Source organism: Hirundo rustica, chromosome 14, assembly GCF_015227805.2.
Source record: "Hirundo rustica isolate bHirRus1 chromosome 14, bHirRus1.pri.v3, whole genome shotgun sequence".
In the NCBI taxonomy this organism is placed as follows: Eukaryota; Metazoa; Chordata; class Aves; order Passeriformes; family Hirundinidae; genus Hirundo; species Hirundo rustica.
In genome coordinates, this window is record NC_053463.1 from 4,570,630 (window position 1) to 4,591,733 (window position 21,104).

General features: G+C 49.1%; 2 protein-coding genes across 3 annotated transcripts in view; one reads left to right on the top strand and one right to left on the bottom strand.

Annotated features, from left to right (window-relative positions):
* ADAM19 (ADAM metallopeptidase domain 19) overlaps positions 1 to 8,130 on the top strand; it is a 31,020-nt gene extending 22,890 nt beyond the window's left edge. Inside the window, exons 14-23 of the mRNA XM_040078538.1 lie at positions 321 to 516; positions 784 to 892; positions 1,406 to 1,598; positions 2,167 to 2,247; positions 3,031 to 3,139; positions 3,241 to 3,376; positions 3,597 to 3,663; positions 4,209 to 4,415; positions 5,752 to 5,898; positions 6,640 to 8,130. Coding sequence (XP_039934472.1) covers positions 321 to 516; positions 784 to 892; positions 1,406 to 1,598; positions 2,167 to 2,247; positions 3,031 to 3,139; positions 3,241 to 3,376; positions 3,597 to 3,663; positions 4,209 to 4,415; positions 5,752 to 5,898; positions 6,640 to 6,708 — 1,314 coding nt within the window. The 3' untranslated portion in view covers positions 6,709 to 8,130. The remainder of the gene's footprint in view (positions 1 to 320; positions 517 to 783; positions 893 to 1,405; positions 1,599 to 2,166; positions 2,248 to 3,030; positions 3,140 to 3,240; positions 3,377 to 3,596; positions 3,664 to 4,208; positions 4,416 to 5,751; positions 5,899 to 6,639) is intronic.
* Positions 8,131 to 9,957: 1,827 nt separating this feature from the next.
* NIPAL4 (NIPA like domain containing 4) lies at positions 9,958 to 17,521 on the bottom strand. 2 transcript variants are annotated; one of them, XM_040078377.2, is made up of 7 exons: positions 17,485 to 17,521; positions 15,579 to 15,827; positions 13,620 to 13,676; positions 12,581 to 12,671; positions 11,281 to 11,441; positions 10,599 to 11,182; positions 9,958 to 10,173 (listed from the first exon to the last, which is right to left on the bottom strand). In XM_040078377.2, exons 1-7 carry the CDS (start codon positions 17,519 to 17,521, stop codon positions 10,162 to 10,164), a joined length of 1,191 nt encoding a protein of 396 aa, XP_039934311.1. In that variant the 3' UTR covers positions 9,958 to 10,161. The 2 variants fall into 2 exon arrangements, with proteins under 2 accessions (XP_039934311.1, XP_039934310.1); XM_040078376.2 differs by lacking the exon at positions 9,958 to 10,173 and having other exon boundaries at positions 10,578 to 11,182.
* Between the last annotated feature and the right edge of the window lie 3,583 nt (positions 17,522 to 21,104).

Here is a 21,104-nt window from a genome sequence, read left to right on the forward strand (position 1 = left end):
TCAGAAATGGTTCAGGTAAATTGGATCCTCCCCTGGGGTAGAGTGAGATGGATCAGAGTCCCCATGAGATCTGGCAGCCTTACATTCCATGCATGATCTCATTGCTACCTGGGGAAGGGATCCAGTCATTAATTTCATTCTACAGAGTTCACCCAGCTGATGAAGCCCCAGAGGCACGAGTCACTGCTGACCTCAAAAAACCTTAGACAAGGAGGACGAAGTGACACACGCGAGGTTCTGCCTCACGTGCAGACACGAAACCACAGAGGAGCCAAGCAATAATTCTGGGGATTTTTTTTTTTCCCACTGTCTCTTTTTAGCTGATGACTCCAGGAACTCCCTGCAGGAAGAGGTCAGGACTCTGTGACCTCCCAGAATATTGCACGGGCAAGTCCCCGTTCTGCCCCCTCAACTCCTACCAGATGGACGGGGCTCCCTGCGACGGAGGAAAAGCCTATTGCTACAGCGGCATGTGCCTCACCTACAGGGACCAGTGTGTGCAGCTCTGGGGGCCTGGTAAGGACACTGCCTGCAGCAAAACATGCTGGCCTTTCAACCAGCACATGCCCTGCTCCTCACCCTGCTGCTCCTCGCCCTGTGCAAGGCAGGAGCACCTCCCGTACCTGCTGTCAGCAGCAGGATCTGAGGAGCTTTTTCTCCTGCCCCACGCACGTGGAGGAGGCAGCAAAAAATCTCCCATGCTCCAACCATTCCAAGGAAAAGGACGAGTGGGTGGTTGGCCTGGGGTGAGGTGAAGCAGCCACCTGAGTCTCTTCCGTGCAGGGGCACAGCCAGCACCAGATGCCTGCTTTGAGAAGGTCAATGCTGCTGGAGACATCTACGGGAACTGCGGGAAGGACATCTACGGCAACTACAGGAAGTGTGACATCAGGTACAGAGCAGAGACGCAGCCCAGAGCTGCCCGCTGGAGAAGATGTTTTAATATGTTACAAAAGGACGGGCCAGGAGATAAAACTGAGGGTTCACTCCCTCCCTCTGCCTCCTGGGAAACCAGCTGCATCCTTGTGGGGCTTGGAGCCCGTGCAGCTGAAGCTTTCAGTTCGCCATTTTCAAACATCTAGTTGGTATTCTTCCAAAGCAGCAGAAGAGGGGGGATGGTTTTTAATCTCTAAGGTAGATGTAGCTTTCTAACTGAGATAAAAAATTTCTTAGTCTTCTGATTTTGTTGAGGTTGGCCATCCATGGGGGACAGCCCCCATCCCTGGGGACTGTGGGGTGGCACCAGCAGCGTCCGTCAGGCGCTGTTGCTTGGGATAATTCCTGGGAGGTCCCTGCTCATTTAACAATGACTCAGCGCTGCTGCTCCAATTTACATTTAGAGCTCATGTCTGCAAAACATTCAGCGAGCCAGGAATAATGACTTTAGCCTTTCCTTTGAAATCAGAGACGCTAAATGCGGGAAGATCCAGTGCCAGAGCTCTGCTTTCAAGCCCCTGCAGCCCAATGCCGTGCCCATAGACACCACAGTGAACACGCAGCGGTGCCGGGGCACGTACGTCTACAGATCCGACAGCGAGGAGAAGGAGATGCTGGACCCCGGCTTGGTGTTGACAGGAACAAAGTGTGGGAGCCATCATGTAGGTACAGTTCTGCCTGGAGTGGCCCGAGGGAGGTTCAGGGTGTCGCTTTTCCACCCAGAATGTGCTTTGTGGTTGTCAAGCCATTGATTTTTTTGTGTTCGATGATTTTCTAGGAGATTTCTGCATTTGTTAGAAAAATAATTCCCTGGAGGCTTTGGTGAAAGGACATACACCAAAGGCTTTATGACTTTGCCAGATGAAGCTCAGGGCCAGTGCTAAATCTGGCATTTGCTAGTTGCTTGAAGTTGTCTCGCTTAAAGATGAGACACGGTTGGAAACCAAGACATGTGAGAGCTCCTTCAGGGCACTTGCCACGTGGGCATGGCCAAGATATTGCCAGCAGAGCTCCCACTTCTCTCTGATTCACATTGACTGGGGTTTAGGGCGGTGATTCACTGTTGGTCTGGGAGCCAGGTTAACTTCATTTCCTGTTATTCTGCCCAGGGAATTAATTAATTGTATTTCCAAGGTGTCTGGGACCTGCAAGGCACAATATAGCACAAGGCAGTGACATGGTAGACAATTCAGAGAGCTAACACTGAGGTTTTGGGTGCTTTCTGTGCAGGTCTGCTTTGAGGGGCGCTGCCAGAACATGTCCATCATCTTTGAATCTGAGAGCTGTAGCAAGAAGTGCCATGGGCATGGAGTAAGTGTCTTCTTTTCCATTTCCATTCCAGGCTGAAGCAGGATGGGCTTCCATTCTTCTGTGGATGCTTGTTCAGCTCAGTTCTGACACCTTCCTTAGGCTTGCTCTGGATTTTGGCTTCTTTGCTATCAATTTGCATATTTCTTTCCTGTTGGATGCATTTTCTGGTCCATGAATGAACGTCCCTTTGATATAGGATTTAAGGAGGTCTGTTGGAGGGATATGAATTGCAATAAATTAAAAACAAGGAGTGATCTTAAGGAAAAATATCCTGGGCCCAGTTTAGATTGAATAAAAAGTATCAAAAAAAAAAAATCAAAAAGCAAAGAAAAATTATAAAAAGAAAAGAAAAAACATATCAAAAAGTCATATTTAGGGCAGTTTAACCCGAATTGCTTTGAGATTAAGCCCCTAGGGGATGGAAAGAAAAGACAAATACCAATGGGCCAAACTCTTAAGCCTGAAAAATAAGAAATCTTCACTTGATGAAAGGGAAAACTCACATCTTTCAGTTCAGAGATAAGAGAAAGGCATTCCTAAATGCCGCTTTTCTGCTGAATTTGGGTTGTTGGCACTTCAGCTGAAGAACCCTTGTCTTTTGGAGCAAGGGAGAATTTCTGAGGAAATGAAAGACACTTCCACTCCCTGAGGAAAAGAGTTTCCAGGCACTCAGCTCCCATTGGTGTCTCTCCTGTAGTGTTTAATTCAGCACGGACTTAATTTGTTTTCACTTGCAGGTTTCTTAGTATCTTCCCCTTGAATCTCTGATTTTTCCCACTCCAGGTGTGCAACAACAACAAGAACTGCCACTGCAACCCGGGGTGGAGCCCCCCGTTCTGCAGCGAGGAGGGGACAGGAGGAAGCTTGGACAGTGGTCCCCCTCTGCCTGAAGGTGAGAGGGACCACCTCTGCTCCTTGGCCACTTCTGAAGGACTTGAGTTGGTTGGGAGCAGAGAGTTTTCCATTTTACAAACTCTACTTTCTTGCCCTCAGGCTCTTCAGCGGTTGTGATAGCTCTGGCAATCCTGGCTCCCATTCTCCTTCTCAAAGGAATCTTGTTTTTATTATATTATCTGAAATGCTGGAGTAAATTTGCCATCTGTTCTCTAAAGAAGGCACCTCAGTTCAGGTAAGTTCTCAGTGCTGTGCCTTGTCTGCTCGTCCCCCCTCCTGCCAGGACAAAAGAGACTTTGCAAATGCTGTGAGGAATGTCACTAAATTGATTTGTTGGTACAGTCACTATTGCCTTCTCATTTGTCCACCCCAGTGAAAATAAAATAATAATTACAAGAAAACAAAGGAGAAAATGTATCAAGGCAGTATTAATCTTTCCCTTCTCTCATTGTCAGTGACACCTCTGGAACCGGGCACGCAAACCCCGCCTTCAAGCTGAGAACCCCCCAGCAGCAGAGGAAGGTAGGGGCAGGGTCACCTTGCACCTGCAGGGCAGAGATGCAGCTGCCCCAGGGTGTGGGATGTGGTTTTCCCCCACGCTGGAGTTAGGGAGTGATTTCAGCAAAGGGTGGCAAAAGGAGACAGACATCACCCATGGCTGAAATGGGTGTTAGCTGAGCGTAGCACCTGTTCCTAGTGATTCCCTCAAAGGCAGGAGCTGGGATTTGACCAGACCTGTGTGGCTGCTTGTCTCTCCTGCTGGTCCTCTGTTGTCACATCCCCATCTCAAACCTGGAGGAATGGAGAACCCTGGGTTTATTTGCAAGTGTCACACTGATGGCTGGATTACTCTGCTCTCTTGATTTCCATTTCTGCCTCGTGATCCCAAATTGTCCCAGTCCATCTAACCAACACCTACTAGACATACACAGCACATACTGGTGCTGCAGGCTGTATTTTCCACTCTGTGGCTCACAGACCTCATGTAGATCCTCAGAAGAGTCACAGCGAGTATAAAAGGTGGTTTGAAGAGGAAATACATGAGCATTTGTGGCTCTTCTGCACAGGTGATTGGCTTCCCTGAAATCCCACCCAAACCTCCTTCTCAGCAAGCTCCAGGGCTCCAGATGAGCAGGCAGCAGCCCCCCACCTTCCGTGGCAGCCAGAGCAGCGGCGTGGGGCAGCCCGTGGGGCCGGCGCTTCCAAAGGACGTTCCCCGGAGGACACCCCCGAGCAGGCCAGCACCTCCTGCTCCCAAACCTCCACCCTCTCAGGTACGGGGTGGTGCTGCTGTCCTGTAGATGCTGTTTGATGGGAGGTTTGTTCTGGTGAAGCCTCTTGCCCTGGGGGAACTGTTAGTCTTGACCCAAACTGACTACGTCTTACGTGAGCATCCTCTCCATGGGGCTATTTTGAGGGTTAAAAGGAAAGTTTTATTTCTTCTGCTGGCAGCTCTGTTCTAAACTTACTATGGACCCCACATTCTTGTTGGAAAGATGGTAAATCACTCAGACAGGATTAAATCCATCTTGCAAATTAATATTATTTTATTGGGGCCCCCCAAGAAGCAAAGGGCCCAGTTATAGCTGGTAGCAGTTGCTGGTTCTCAGGTAGTCTCTCTCTGAAGGACACAGAGGAAAACAAACCCTATGGAGGAAAATCTTAGTGAATGGGGTTTGTTTCTAGCTCCATTTTTCCTGTGAACAGGCAGCACTTCAGCAGGAAAGAAAACTAAAACAAAAGCAGGAAGCTGAGTGTTGTCAGTGAGGAATAGGTATCCTTCCCAGCTGCTTGTTGGCAAGTTCCCCATGATCTCCTTTGTGTTTCCTCCCCAACACATCCAATCTCTTTTTCTCAGCCAGACTTATGAGATGGAACACTTTTCATAGGATTTCCACAAGAAACCTTGCTGTTTCTGGGTTAGTGGAGAGCTACAAGTTGGGGAAGACACAGGAGAAATAATCAATGTCACTTTTTGCTAGCTGCAGTGTCCTTCCTAGATGTTTGCAGCATCTGCCAGATTTGCTCTCTTGCTATTCCTGTAGGAGCTCTTCAGACCCGGCAGTCAGTGGAATTTAGGCTGCTGTGACCTTCCTGGGGTCATAGGGCAAGATCCTTAGAGAGCAATAGATCCCCAAGCCATCAAGAACTGCATTTATGCATAGTCTGAAGAGACTGCAGGGGTTTTGGGTGCCCTCCAAGTCGTGAGTGCAGCTGTGTTTGTTAAATCAACACCTGTAAGGCAGCAGCAACAAGGCAATTGGCTCTTGTGGGGGTAACTTCTCCCCCTGGGACATGCTTTCCACTGAAATTCATTAGATGAGTGGAAAATATAATGCTCTGAGCATCCTATTAGGGACAGCTGTGTGCACAAACAAATAACAACTGCTTGTGGGTCTTTGTGTGTTTGTATGGGCACAAGAACATGCACATATGTTGTGTTTACAGGCATTGTGTGGAAAAAAAACAGGTGAGTGTATGTGTGTGGAACTTGCTTCCAGCCACAAAGTGCACCAGTTAATGCGGCTAATTAAAAAGGCTCTGAACACAGGTTACCTATTAGTTCCAAAACTCAAGGCATAAATTCAAAACCATTTCTTTGTTCTGCAGGATATTTCAAGGCCCAGGCCACCCCAGAGGGCTCTGCCAGCCAATCCCATCCCTTCCAGAGGCAGGGGCTGGCAGGGGAGCAGCTCTGCTGTCCCCCTGCCTCCCGGGCACACCAGAGCCCCAGGACACGTCCAGCCTGTGCCAGAGGTAGGCACCGAGAGGGGAAGCACCACTCACCCCTGGGGAATAAACACTGCAGGGAATATCAGCCTGCAGAACACTTTGTGCACAGCCCAGGTGGGTGGAGACAGAGAGGCTCTGGCTTGGTCAGCTTTATGGCAGGGGTCTCTGGTTTTATCTGTTTCGTATTAAGAATTTATTGGGTCGAGCAAAACTCAGGGAATTCAGTCCTCCACATCCCTGAACACTTCCCCAGGCAAGGCATTTGTGTGAGTGGGGCAGAGCAAGGGGGTCAGGGGCTGTGGGACCCAGAAGTGTTAGTGAAGAGCAGCAAAATGCAAAGATTCACACAAGACTTGAAGACCCCAGTAAAGAACAAAAATTTTTTCCAGCCTCTCTAGCTGTGGCTAAGAAGATGCTTTTTCTGCAGGGAATGTTTCACAAAAATCTTCCTGAATACAGGCACTTAATAAGGGATTTCTAGGCACTGAGTTCAGTGCTCTGCAAACTGGGCCCTTGAACACAAAACATCTCCACTCCACACAGCACAGCTATGTTGCTATGTTGTCTCCAGCCTGCAATATACTGGAGGGCAGCTGTGGAAAATGGAGGAAACTGCAGGATCTTCCCTGTGGAACAGTTCCTCTGTGATGCATTGGGTTGTGAGTGCAGACAGGCTAACACCAGCTCCAGGAGAGGGCAAGGACGGTCCTTGTTCTTCCAGCAGCGCTCACTCCTCTTCTTCTCCCCCTTTTCCATCTCACCCAGAATTCCTGGACAGCTGGAGCAGCGAACAACTTGAAAGTGGGACAGCCAGGCTCCCGTGGGCATTCCTGAAGCAGCCTGTTCCTGGCTGGCTCTGGCCACCTTCATCACCCAAAACCACACTCACACCTTCACTGCCAGGGACAGTGCCTCAGTTCCTCCGCTCCTGCCCCAGCCCTGTTTCCTCTGGGACTCACCAGGCTGCAGTCAGGCATGGCAGGGGTGCCCCAGGTACACGCCAGGCTCAGCTGGACCCTCTCTGCCTTTTCCACGTAGGGATGACTCCTTTATACGGTATTTAAATATTGTTGTGCAATATCCAGTGCAGGGATGGGGTGGTGGGGGTTTCTTGTGTTTTTAACCAGTTATTTAAGTGTTGCCAGGGAGAACAAGCTGTGGGTGCAGGTGCTGGCCCTGATGGGCTTTCATGTGAGCCCTGTTGGCTTCCTCAGCCCCCCCATGCAGCTGCAGGAGCATATTGGTGCTACACAGAACCCACTGCCTCTGGGGAGAGCGGAAGGCAGCTGGTGATAACATTCTCCAGTTTATTCTCTGTTTACAGGGGCTGGCAAGTGGGGCCCCAACAGGGGGCCAACCGTGGAAATGCAATTTGTGGGGCGGCTGTGGATTTTGATCAGCTTTAGCAGAGGGGGTTAATTGTTTTCCCCATAAAACTCTTTGGCAGGAGCGTTGCCACCCTTCTGTCCTCCAGCACTGGCTTGTCGTCCCTCGGTGCTGTAAATCCCAAAAGCAGCCCCAGCATGGCCCCTGAGCCCCGACCCAGGTCATTAGGACACACTGGAGGTACGACAGGGCAGCTCTGGCCCAGATCCAGAGCAAAAGGCCAGCAGGGAGCTCAGCAGGAGGAAGGGCTGAGTCTGCCCTGAGGCTTGCGGTACCGTGAGATGTTTCTGCGTGTGTCTCCTCAGGCTTTGGTCTGTGCTGAGCTGTAACTCAGCACGGGCTGTCTGCTCCCCAAACCAGTGAGAAACCGACCTGAAAGATGCCCAGGTGGTGAAACAGCCGAAATATTAACACAACACATGGTGCTTTTGTAGGGCAGCTCTCTCACTCCAGCTTTTTTCTCCAGGCTATGGGTGGAGAGAGCTGTCTGTGTGCACTTTAAGCAGCTGATGGTTCTGACCCTGAGGACCCTCCCTTATGAATTTAATTTTTTCTTCTCCTAATAGTTTGGCTTTTGTATGTGGGTTTCTTTTTTTTTTTTTTTTTTCCTCAGGATTTTAAAATAAGACCTTTTGTTATGCCAGGGTTTTTTTTTTTTTCCCCCTTGAAATTATTTCCACAGAGAACACAGGGAAATCTGGAGCTGTGGTTACAACAGTCCTCTTGTGTCCGATTTATTAAGGACAAATCCTCAAAGAGCACGACTGCTGCTCCACATGTGAGAAACTCTATTATTGGCATAAAGAAAATGAGTCTTGTTTGCTGGTTCTCTTTCCCTAAGATCTGCTCATTAAAGAAATCCCAGATAAAGTTTAAGAACTCATTAAATTTGTAGTTATACGTAGTAGTGTATCTGTAGGATGACTGAAGTCACATTAGTTTTCACAACTTTACTACCTCTTTCTCCACAAGGAAGCAGTTCACATGGTGTGTCTTGAAATTCTCACAGATTATTCCTTATCTTAGTAGTTTTAGACCTTTTCTTACCTTCTATGTGCCTGGAAAACAAACCAATCTAAGAAACTTCTTTCTGAAATAAGGAAGGGCAAGTAAAAGACGACAGCTTTCTAATATTTGTCTTTTTTGATAGCTGGGGTATATTACATATAAAAATGTGTATTCTGACGACGCCCAAAGTTGTTTCTTGGTATGCAACGGCAGGTTTGGCTTCTCACAGTGCAGCAGGACTGTACGTACACTGTAATTTTTGGTTCTACCACAAGAACTTGATCTCATATCTGAGCCCTCACTGAGGGCAGCAGCACTTCTGCTCCAACCCCTGATCTTCAGCAGATGGCCACCAAAAGTCACTAAAATTACTTTCACTGCATTTCATGTGAGCATGCGATCAAGGTCTCAAAAAACGCCCCTGGACACACAATGCTCAGAGAACAATTGGACATGCCCAAACTCTAACAGAAAACCTGATTGCTGGAATATCACAAAAATCCCCAAAAGGTAGTTTTAAGTAAGTCCTTTTAAAATTTTATGATGTGTGCAAGTTTGAATGAATGAGACCAGGGGGACTGCAGAAGGAGTAAAAGATGGTAAAACCTGGTTGTTTTTGAAAGATAATATTTCCTGGGAGAACTCATAACAAAATACATCTCACTTTCTCCTGTGTCCACATTTTAATGGTTTACAATAATGCTATCTATGCAAATACTTGAAGAATGCAATTCATTGTGCCTTTTGCCTAGTTTTAATAAAATTTGTTGGTTGTCAGTAACAAATATTCTTTCACTGTCTATTATTTCATTACCTCAGTTCAAATCTTCATTTTCTACATGCCATTTCTCCAGGGATGGCAGGATGGGTTTAATAAAATGCAGTTCTGGAGTGAAGAAAGATGAGTCCCATTTACAGCCATTTTCTAGAATAAAATGCACAAAGCATCACACTGATTAGGATGCCAAAACCAAAGCTGGAGTGACTTGGATTATTTTCTGCCACCAAAGGAGGTCGCTGCCGTTTTACTCTGCTCCAGATGCTCTTTCTGTTGTTCTCAGCTGTCCCTCAGCCTCTTCATCCTTTAGGGCTACACCATTGAGATGAAATAATGAAAAGCTTTCAGATCCACCTGCAACTCTTTTTTTTTTTTTTTTTTGAAAAAACCCTTTATTTCCCTTTCCACATTCCAAAAAGATAGCACTGAAATGTTATTAAAATAGGAGATTGCATCGTCCTCTCTCCCAAAGCCCCGCACTGTATGTGAGCTCAGTGATACCCACACCCAGGTATGATCAGGTGAACATCTCAGAGGAGAGCAGGACACCTCATGGGACTCAAAGAATTTGGGGTCGAGATATTTCCTGAGGGAAAAAGTACTTAATATTTACAGCCACTCGGTTTTTCAGGCGGAAAAAAATGTTACAAGAAGCCTTGGAGACATTGGTAGAGATTCTCTTGACGTGGGGTTTATCCTGCCAGAGCTCCCCAGCCTGAGCAGGGATTGCCCTTCCTCAGGTGGGGCCTGGGTCAGGCCCAGCAACCTCACCAAGAGCTGCTCAGGAAAAAAAAAAAACCAACAAAAACCACCAACCAAACAAAACTCCCATAAAAATAATTAACACTGCTTCGGGGAAACTCCTGCACCTAACAAACCCCCCCCCCCCAAAATCTGAAAAAGATGTCTCTGTAAAAAAACTTCATGGCTTGAGTCCTGCCACTGAACCTGAGTGAGCAGCTATTGCAAAATTTGCTGTTTTGCCCATATTCACCAATATTCTTGTCCCCTTATTTGCAGAGCAAGCGATTAAACATGGATGAGCAGAGTTCCAATAGCACCGTCCAGTCCTTGTCTCTCACCTCCTCTTGAGACGCTGGTGTGTATTTTAGAGTTCATGCAAGTGTCTAGAAAGGAAACAAAAAAAGACAAAACCCACTAATCAATGATCCATCAAGGGCTGGAAACAAAGACATCAATGGCCACTGGGGGAAGGAGTGAAGGGTAAACATCGGCTGTGCCAAGAGTAAGAGATGGGAAGAGGCCCCAGAGAGGAGCTTTGTTCCAGCACTATCATATTTCTAGAGGATTTTTATTTCCAGTGGCTGCATGTATTAAGGCCCAGGGAGGATCAAACACACCCCTTGCTGCCACACCATGGCAGAGATCCCATCCAAAAGCCTGGAGAAAGATTTGACTTCGGAAAAGACACTGTTCTTTTCATTTCCTGCTTTTCCTTTTCAAAATTTCCCCCTGGCACCCGGAATATTGACATCACCCAGCCCACCTGCAGCCCCCTGCATGTAGCACCCTAAGTACAGGGCATGAATACTTTGGGTTTATCCTCTGGGGCGATGCTGGAGTTGTCCACCTCTATCAGGATGTTCTTGTCATCTCTGGTGACCGGCGCTGGCTGTTCATTCTGAAGGACCTGGGGTAAATTCCCTAAACTGACGTCCATGTCTTTGAAAGCATGGAGCAGAAACACCCCCAAAATGATGGTGAGGAAGCCACAGACAGTCCCAATGATGTCAACCACGGTCATGGCGACCCACTCCTTAAAGAGGATGATGGAAGTGGCGATGACGATGGTGGTGAACAGCACGTAGTAGATGGGGAACACCAAAGAGGTGTTGAAAATGTCTAGAGACTTGTTGAGGTAGTTGATCTGTGTGGTGATGGAGGCCACCAGCGTGACGACCAGGATCCAGGTCAGTGGGTGCTGCAGCACAGGCTGGCCAGCAAAGAAGCCCTTGATGGCAATTCCCAGGCCCTTGACTGAGGACACGGAGAAGGCGCCGATAACGGAGCAGATGGTGAGGTAGATGAGGATGTTGCTCTGGCCGTAACGGGGGGCAAGGTAGAAGATCAGGAGGAAGCAGAGAGCCAGCAGGATGGCAGCATAAGCCAGGAAACCTGCAGGAGGGAGAGAAGAACTCAAAACTCCAGCGGTGGGCGTGGGGAGAGGCTTGCACTGCCCAGCCCCGAGAGCGAGAACACGGCCGGCTGCGTACCCGGCTCCTTCAGCTTGGAAGTCATTTCCTCCAGAGTGGTGACCTCCTCGTCCTCTGGGGCGTGGATGACCATCACTGTGCTGCCCACCAGGCTCAGCAGGCAGCCCAGCTTTCCCAGCAGGTTGAGCCGTTCTCCAAGCAAATACGAGGACAGGATGGCACTGCACGGGACAGAGAAACATCAGCCGGTGCTTTGCGCTCCTTTAAAGAAGGAACAGCAGCTCTAAGAAAGTTAAGAATGCTTCCATGTGATACAAGGATGCAGTTTAGGCGTAAATTAGTTGGATTCCAGTGGGTTAATACAGAATCACATTGGCATCTATCACAGCTGAACCTGCAGGGGTGCAGGTGTGACCTGTAGATCGCAGCTCTAGTGTCAGCAAGGTGCAAAAATGCTGAATGTTTTAGCACATCCTCAGAAATGGTTTTTTCAGGGTCACCAGAATCATTCATGAGCTGCTGAGCATTACGAAGCTTTTAGCGCTCAAGAAAATTACTGCAAGGGCCAGTGTAACAGAGAGAAAAACCTGAACCTAACAACAAAAAGCTGTGTTGCTTTTAACTAAATCATCAGAACTATTAAGCCTCAGAGAAACTCTGAAAGTACAGGGGCTATAGATATATCTGCAAAAATATCTAATTGTTGTCCAAAAAAATCTGGGTCAGGACACCAGAGCAGTCCTTACCCTCAGTTTGCTTATGCATTTCATAATACAGTCTTTCTATAAAACATTAAGTAGACAGAGCCATGTATTTTGGTAGGAACCTCCTATTTAAAAATAAAGAAATAAAATATGGTTTCAGCCCTTTTGGGAACAGCCAGAACAGCAACGTGAGAGAATCCTAAAAGCTTATAAAATAAAAGGCAGGTGAAAAGCAGTCTGAAAATAAGCCTGGTATTTATGACCCTTTTAAATTTTAAGTACTCTTGATTACAAAAACAAAACGAAACAAAACAAACAAATATTAAATCCCCACCAATGGTTAAAGAGCTGGAATAAAGAACGAAGTAATGCAGATATTTGCAATAATTTAACCTGCAGTGTATGTGGCTGCTCTCCACATCCAGCATTTCCAGAAGGGCAAGCTACTTAATTCAGTGGTTCCCAAATGATCCCCCAAAAGGACAACAATGGTAAAATGTTTTTTTTTTTAGGAAACGCTGAGACTTTTTTCCCTTTGGGCAGAAAAAAATCATATTAGTATCCCTTCAAGTCTATTTTTACAAATCAAACAGGCAAAAAAGAAAAGAAAAAAAAAAAAAAAAAGGCAAATTGCAAATTACAGAGACAAAAATCACCTTATGAGCACACTCAGAGCCCCCAGAGGCGTGACAATAGTTGCAGGAGCAAAGGCATAGGCAGCAAAGTTGGCAGCTTCCCCTCCACCCACTAAACAAACACAAGAAAAATAAACACCAGTGAGTTACAGAGCACTTTCTGCGTTTTCTCTCGGGGGTTTGCAAACCAGCAAGATGTCACTTGGAGAGTGGGTTTTATGCTGGGGGTTTCGTCCTGCTGCTCAACAGGGACAGACAGTGGGTGAAAATCTATTTCAAATTAAATGAGGCACCCGTGGAGAAGGGAACCAACCCCTCCATGGGCAGGTCAGGGCTGACCCAGGGGGGCTCATGACCCCCCAGCCCAGCCAGGCTGTGTGGGGTTAACGAGGGAGGGGGTGGCTGTGGGAGCCCCTGGGCTGGGAGCCTGCTGTCCCCTCCACACCGTGTCCTTGGGGCTGTGCTGTTCCCTGGCTCTGTCCCCGTCCCAGAGCAGCGAGGGCAGAGAGAGCTGGGGGCACCTTGAGCTGCAGCTGCTACGGGGAGAGTCAGAAAAGAGGGCTCCAAAACACCCTGCTGGAAAATCTGCTGCTCCCCGTGCAGATCTGAGCCCAATTTTAGGAGATGCTGCAATTCTGCAGCACAAAATAAAGGGTTTAAGTCTTGTTTTAAGGGAAAGCATTTTTTTTTCAAGGAAGGAGGTGCTACCAACATCTTTGTTATCTCCCTGTGCTGCAGCAGGAAACCTTCCTGGAGCCCCCAGGCACTCAGGGGAGGCTGTTTGCCCTGTGCCTGGTGCACAGGCAGGTCTGCCAGCTGCCCTATTAAAACCTGGCTTTTCATGCTTTTGATCAGGTAAAACTGAGCTGGCAGGTCCTGCCAGTCCTGCAGGAGGATGGAGAGGGAGATCCTGCACTGCCTCTCCTCTCCCTGAGGAATCCCTGATGGAGGAGCTCGACAGCAAACAGGCTTTGAGCAGGATACTCAGTTTGTTCCACACCTCGTTCACGGGGACAGACCCTGGGAAAGCTGCAAACCCAGGGGAACAGCTCCTACTTACTGGTTAACAAGCCAGCCCACCACAGCCAGTCCTTTAGGTAGCCGTGGCCTCCGTCTCCTGGGGAAGAAAAGCACATTAACAACGATATTCTTCAGAGCAAGAGATGAGAATGTCCCTTTGGAGAGGGAGGAACTGCAAGGGGAAGAGTGGCAAAGAACAGGGAAGAATGGACTGTGCTGGGAGCTAATCCAATTTGGTCCTAACCCACAGGTTGTTGGACATAAGGAGCTTGAGCCTGCTGACATGGTGAACCCAGATTTTGCAGGGTCAGGGAGAGGCCCTGTTTTTGATAAATCTGACCTGACTGGAGCTGGCAGTAACAGCAGTGTTTGACTTGCCTTGGAGAAAAGTGACGTGCTCACATAGCAGGGGTGACACGCTGGGGCTGAGAGATTTACAGGGTGAGACAGGACAGGGGGCAATGAAGAGTTGAACAGGAAGACTTCGGGGCACAGGGAAAAATCTTTTGCTAGAGTTCAGCCTCCTCTGGTTCCTCAAGAACTCCATAAATGCTGAAGTTCAAATGTTATGCTTTGGTTGCAATTCCTCAGAAACTGCTGGTTTATTTGTTTTAGGGTCTTTTTGCTTGGTCGGGGTTTTTCCCAAGAACTCTCCTTGTCAGTAGCAATTTTCTGTCATTAATCTCTAATTCCTTTCAGAATGTTAAACATTCTGAAAAATAGAGAGGGGGTTGCTCTTGTTTTACTCGCTTGGTTCTGCTGTGGGAAGAGTTCATGGAGGGAAGGAGGAGAGAGACATCTACAGCTGAGGCAATACTGATATTTCATCGTGCAAGTATAATGTCAGAAAGCAAACCCATCTGTGTTCAGCAGCTGCATGTGGCCAGCCCAATGACAGAGGATGGAGATGGACCTGAGACTGCCCAGTGGCTCAGCTGCTGTTGGTAGCTTTGCTGGCTGTCTCTGGACAGTCACTTCATCATTCCATGGCTCTGTGTGAAATGGGGATAGTGATATTCACTTCCCCTGAAAGATTATTTAAAAACTGTCCCTAGGCCAGAACTGGGAAGCAGCAGTATTTTAATTATCATTGCTCTGTTTTGCAGTTTATGCAAGTGGGTCAGCTGCCAGGTAGGACTTACCCTGCTGCTGGAGCATGTTTGCAATGCTGATGGGACATGTCCAATTCCACAGCGCAATTCTGCTCTAGGCAGCGCTGCTCCACCACTGCCCATCCATATACATATGTATAAATATATATGTGTACACATAAACACACGCCTCGCCCTGAGAGCCTGGTGCTAGAGGAAAGTTATCTGCAGGTCGTTGTGCAACGCAGCTCCAAAGGATCCCTTCTGAAACCACAGAGTTCCCACAGAGCCGGCCCGTCCTGCATCCACACGCCGCCCCGGCTAACCCGAGCACACGGAGCTGCAGCCTTGTCTCGGTGACCTGCTGGCAAAGCTGCTTCGCTCGGGGCAGGAGCGGGGTCAGGGCTGTGCTGCTCTGCCCCGGGCTGGGGCACGGCCCCGAGCTGCGGCTTTGTGCAAAGGGACCCATTTCAGAGAGCTTTTAGCGCTCGGCTTCCTCCTGGCCTCACACACTCCTGAGCGATGGCCAGGTATCGTCCTATGTCTGATCTCACAGGAGCATCTCTCGCTGTTTGTGGTGCCAGGCAGGGGAACGCTGCTTTTAGCCGAGCTCTTCCAGTGCAGGGCTCTGTAAATCAGCTCCTTTCCAATACAGACTGTAATGTTCCAATACAGACTGTAAATTAACTCCTTTCCAATGCCAGCCCTGTAAATCAGCTCGCACACAGCGCTGCTGTCTGGGTCTCGCACATGAAGATGCACCTACAAAAGCTCTTATTTACATTGCTGATGGAAGACTGACTGTACCCAGAGGTGTTCCCATGCCTCAGGAGTGCTGATATTTGGATTGTGTGTGGAGTCCTAGGAACAGGCGGTCCCTCCCCCTCCTGCCCCCACGAAAGCCCTACCTGCCCTGGTGCCTCCCTTCTCCACCAGCCGTAGCAACCCCTTTTTCTTGAGGATGACGCTGCTCCCGATGAGGAAGCTGGAGAAGACAGCCAAGCCCAGGCCAATGTAGAATCCATAGCTGTTTTCCAGCCGAGTTATCCAGGAGCTATCCGAAGTCCCGTTGTCCTGGGAAGGGTCAGCTGGGACAGCACCGCTGATCACTTGGCACACAACGCGGTGAGAAAGGCACGAAAGGGTGATCAGAGACCCTGTGAGACCCCCATGGAGATAAAACAGCAGATTACTGACATGACTATCCACGGTGTCCCCGCTCCCTTAGGCTCATTCTGGTGTTCCCATCCACAGCCACCTAACAGTGACACCCAAAGATCTCCAAAGCTCAGGACACCTCTTCACTCTCATGTGGAAATGGCAGGGTGTTGTCTGACAGATTTATGGCAGTTCAAGCATCTCTTTGACACTGAATGAGTCTACCTATCGAGCTGGCAGGCCACAGTGGCCTCTAAAAAATAATTTGAATTTCCGAACATATATATACCAGAGTATCTCCACCAAACTCCAATGTTATGGGGTTGAACAAGGCTTTATCAACACTTCACCTTGTTGATCCAAAGGCTTTGGTGCTTTCCAGCCAGCTAACCAATCCTCACCCCTGCCAGCTCATCTGCAGTTGTAACTTTGGGTTTAATGCAGAGTGAATCCAGCACTGGAGCTGTGCACCTGTTCCAGCCCTGTGCGCTGAGCTGTGTCACAACACACAATCAGATTCATCTCGGACAATTCATTTCCTCTGGTCTTTAATGGTTTTATTCTACCCATTTGCAGAGTGCCTGAGTGCTCCTAAAGCAAACCCAGCCCTGCCAGCGTGGAAGGCCTGAGAACAGGCACAGCGCTCTGCTGCTAACACCAAAAGCACTACAGCCCTGTGGCTCTGGCCAAGGTGTGTGGCTGTGTGGGGGTGGGAAAATTTCTGAGTTTGTTTCTCCCTCCCCTGACACTCCTACCACACCCAGCACATCTTTCTATCGCAATCTTTACTCCAAGTGTAGTAAAGACGGTGTGACTGTGACCATGAGGAGCAGAGAAGCCAGGTGGAGCACAAAAGTCTCTTTGTAGTAGGAGATTTAATGCTGGTTTTTTTTTTTCCTGAACTCACATAGGAATTATAGAGCAAGTATTTGTGTCTCTGCAGGCAGGAGTATGGAATGCTCCCCGCAGTGTCAGGAGCCTGGGCCCCACGTTTTTCCTGAACCAGGAGCCTGGCTTAGATCTTAAGCAGCTGCAACCCTGGCCCCGGCACACACAGCTAAGGTTTTGGATCTGAACAGGCTATAAACGTTTTTCTAAGGGAAAAAACACCAGTGACTCTCTAGAGGAGTTTCCAAGGGTACCCTAATAATATTTTTTTTTTTTCTACTAGAAAAACTTTCTTGATTGTGGAAATATTTCCTGGGGAATAGCAAGGGACACTTGCCTCCTCGGCTGGGTGAAAATCTCCACAAGGTACTACCAGGCACAAGCACAAGGCAGCAGGATGGGGCGATTAAATAATCCTTCAAGGAAAAACACCCAACTCCTGGCTTCCCTGCGCGCTCGGGCAGAGCGTGGCGCCGGCTGCTCAAGTTTCCCCATTCCTAGCCGGACTTCAAAAGAAAAAAAGAAAGGAAAAGAAGCCCCAAAGCCAGGAAAACAAAACAAAACAAAAGAAAAGAAAACAAAAAAAACCACCCCAAAGCAGAGCAGTGACAGAGGACAGCCGCAAAGCCGGGGGGATGAGGTCGAGGCTGAGCCCCGCGGTCGGAGCCGGAGCGGCCGCGCTGTCCCGGACCCGGCCCGGTCCCGTCGTGTCCCGGCCCGGTCCCGTCGTGTCCCGGCCCGGTCCCGCTGCCCCGGGGCTGCACCCACCGTTGCTGCAGCTGCTGTTGGTCTCCAGCGGCTCCATCGCCTTCGTTCTCCGGCCGCTCAGCGCATCCCGGGCCGAGGGCAGGGCCGGGCGCACCTGAGCCCGCCCCGCTCCTCCCCCGGGCCGGGCTCTCGCCGGGCTGGGAGCGCTGGCAATGCCCGGGAGAGACTTGCACGGGCCCCTGGGCCAGCCCCCGCATCGCCAGTCCTCGTCCCCATCCTCCCAATCCTCATCCTCATCCTCCCAACCCTCGTCCCCATCCTCCCAACCCTCGTCCTCATCCTCTCGATCCTCGAACCCAACCTCTCAGCCCTCGTCCACATCCTCCCAGCCCTTTATCCCCCCACCCTCCCAGCCCTCTATCCGCATCCCCGTCCCCGCCTGCCCGGTCGGTGCGGTGACATCCCCGCGGGGTTCTGTCCCTTCGCACGGAGCCGGGACGAGGCTCCTGCCGCAGGGCTTTCTCCTCCGGAAGGTGTTTTCTGTGTTGCAGAGGTCGGAGAAGGAGCTGGGGCAGCAGGAGGGTGGCTCGGAGGGGTGTGAGCCCAGTCAGGGGAGCCTGCTGTGCAAAGCCGGGGCTGAACCCTGGTGTGGTGGAAAGAGAAATTAAAGGCAAACGAGAGAAATGCTAGTGGCAATGTCAGGTTAGTGGTTGGACTCGAGCTTGGAGGCATTTTCCAGCCTTTTGATGTGAACAATATACGGATAAAAAGGTGTTAGGGAGCATCCGAAGGGGGGCCATGAAGATTGTGGAGGGTCTGGAGGAAAAGCCATGCGAAGAGCAACGGAGGTCACTTGGTTTGCGCGGACTGGAGAAGAGGAATCTCCATCAGCTCCCCGTCCCAGGGCAGCTGAAGCCTCTCGTGCTGATCCTGGTGTGTGAGCGTTTCAGAGAGTGTGGCACATCAGTTTTGCCTTCATTCTCACCCTCCTCTGCCGACCTCCCTTGTTTTGCTTTCATCCTCACCCTCTGCCGACCTCCCTTCCTGTATTTGTGCTCAGTGGCTGTGTGTACACAGAAACCTATTGCTGATAGAAAAGTCCTTTCGTTGCCATTGGCCAGGTTCTGGTGTAGGTCAACAGAGATAAGTAAATCCAATAGTGAAACAAGAGCTTTGCTTCAGCAAGCCCACATTTATAGGTAGAAAGGGCTTCTGTCATAAGGCAGTATAAGGATATAAGATTTGCAGGATCTGAACTTGTCTGAAAAATTGCCTTTTTTTTTTTTTTTTTTTCCTTCATAGAATAAATAGTTAGTACAGGAATCGCCCTTAGACCATCAGGCTGCAGCATTGCTAACACCTCATGACTCCTTCATTCAGTGCCTGATCTTATCTCTGAGCAACTGTTTTCTCCAGCAAATGTAATGCTCAAGTGCTTTGTGAGTCATCTGATTTTAATCGAGTCTGTTCATCCATCACAGTGCTGCGGGTCACCGGCTGGGAGAGACGGTGCCAGCCAAATCCCACGTCCTCCTCTTTATGACAGAGCACTTGATAATCAATCCAAATCATATGGCTGCAGGTTTTGAAGTAAGAAATGAAATGTTTGTTGATTTATCAGTGTTCTGGGAGCAACTTCTGCTGCTGTTATTTATTATGTAACCAAAAGGGATGAGATCCTGGGCAAGAGGATGATGGTGGGATTTGGCCTCTGTTTAGCAAATTTACTGGCTGATGCTGGTTAGGAGCTACTCATGCAATGTGTCAGTACAGGGCTGGCTGTAGAAAACCAGTGTGATGGTGAAGTGGGACAAGGATTTGCTGTGTTTGCAGCGCTGACTGCCTGTGCTGCCTGGGGAAATCCGTGTCCCCTGTCCCCTCACAGGCTGCTCTGCCTCTTCACTCTGGTGCTTGGAGCTCTCCCCTTTGCTGGACCTTTTCCAACACCCTGAGGTCTTGCTTGTAGCTGGGGAGGCCTAATTGTGGTGTAGTTATTGGCACTTAAACCGTGTCCAAAATAATTCCCAAGCTTTTTCAGATGAGTGGTGTTGACATCTGTGCTCACTGTGCACAAAGAGGTGTGAAGGAGGCAGCAAATTTTTATGGAAGAGATCTGGGGTTAAAATAATCCTTCTGGTCATGGTGCAGCTTCATGCATTAATGCCACAGCATGGTGCAGGCAGAAGAAAAAGGCACTTTGGGCCACATTTTTACCTCCCCCTGTCAGCTTGATTTTCTAAAGGCTGATGTGACCCACATACACATGTGTTTAGGTACTCCTTTTCCTCCCCAAAGATAAATTTGAGTCTGTGGGCTGCTTCTGCCAAATTTCACAAGGGCTGAGACGTCCAAATGGAGCCATTCTAAGTTCTGGGAAGAGGGATATGATGAGCAAAATGTCCCCAAGAGGAGGGGACACTGCAGTGTGAGCTGGCTCTCTCAGACACTGGGGAAGGAGCCTGCCTGGGTGACACCACTGAGGGAGAAACTCCAGTCAGATTTTGAAATCAGCCATGGATACAAGTGTGTCACGTATTTCCTTCTTTTTGGCACAGGGACTGCAGGGGGGTGCAGTCCATAAAATCACCAAGTCACAGGAGTTGCATTTGACGGATTTAGCAAGGCTGTGTACGGCAATATGGGAATAAAGAGTCAAGGTAGGGTTGGCATGGAGCCTTCTGCGCTTAGTCAAGGGCAAGTTGAGACTGATAACAATAAAGCAGGGATGCAGCCAATGCCTCTTTTATTGCTTCATATCCTTATTTTAATGGGAAGGCTGTAATTAAGGGAATTCAGCTCCAAGGTATGACCTCACGGGTTGATACTCACATCAGATGCTGCCTTAAAAATAACTCATCAGAAATCAGGGAGTCTTCCTCAGCAGCTCATCTTTTAACAATGCAGCTCCTCCTGAAATACCGGTTTCCAGGCCAAAACCTTGACTGGAATCCAGGGGGCAGAACGAGGCAGCTTTGCATGCAAATAACCTCTCCAGCAACATCCAAAGGCTGTTCTTTCCCTTGCTCTTGTCTACTCATCTCTTCTGGTCTGGAAAAAGTGATGGAAAACTACTGAGTACCAATTGTCCTGTGTTAGGAATAATGGTGGAACTATCCTGCTAACAGGTGATGGAAACTTTTGCCCTTGGATGTCTGCTAGGCATGGTTTCTGTGGAAAGTTTTCTGAACAGCTTTGTAACATTCTGCTCTGGCTTTGTATCGTTTTAGAGCTCCAAGGAGCTGTTTGCTGCTTCAAAGAGAGGGTGAACCCTTTTTCTGGCAATGATTTGATAAGGTAGGGGATAAAGGAATTGCCTGGTGTTGGATGACTGCAGCACTACATGAAAGGATGCCCAAAGCTTGAAAGACTGATGAGCAGACAGCTTTTAATTCAGCCTGTCTCAAGGTAACCACGTCTGCAGAGGCTCAGGCTGTCATTTGGTGCCACCAGAGTTTAGAAAGCACCAAGAGAGTCAGTTCCCAAGCCTGCCACACCCGTGGTGGGTTCCAAGCGCTGCAGCCCTGCCCTCCCCATGCTGGTGCACTCACCTGTGGGTCTGTGCTGAGCTGCTGAGCGATCCGGGGTCACAGGGCCATAAAACACATCCCAGCTCCTTTCTCCCGAGACTTTATCCAGGCCACCGTGGCCCCACAAAGCCACATGTTGGCAGAGCAGAAGTG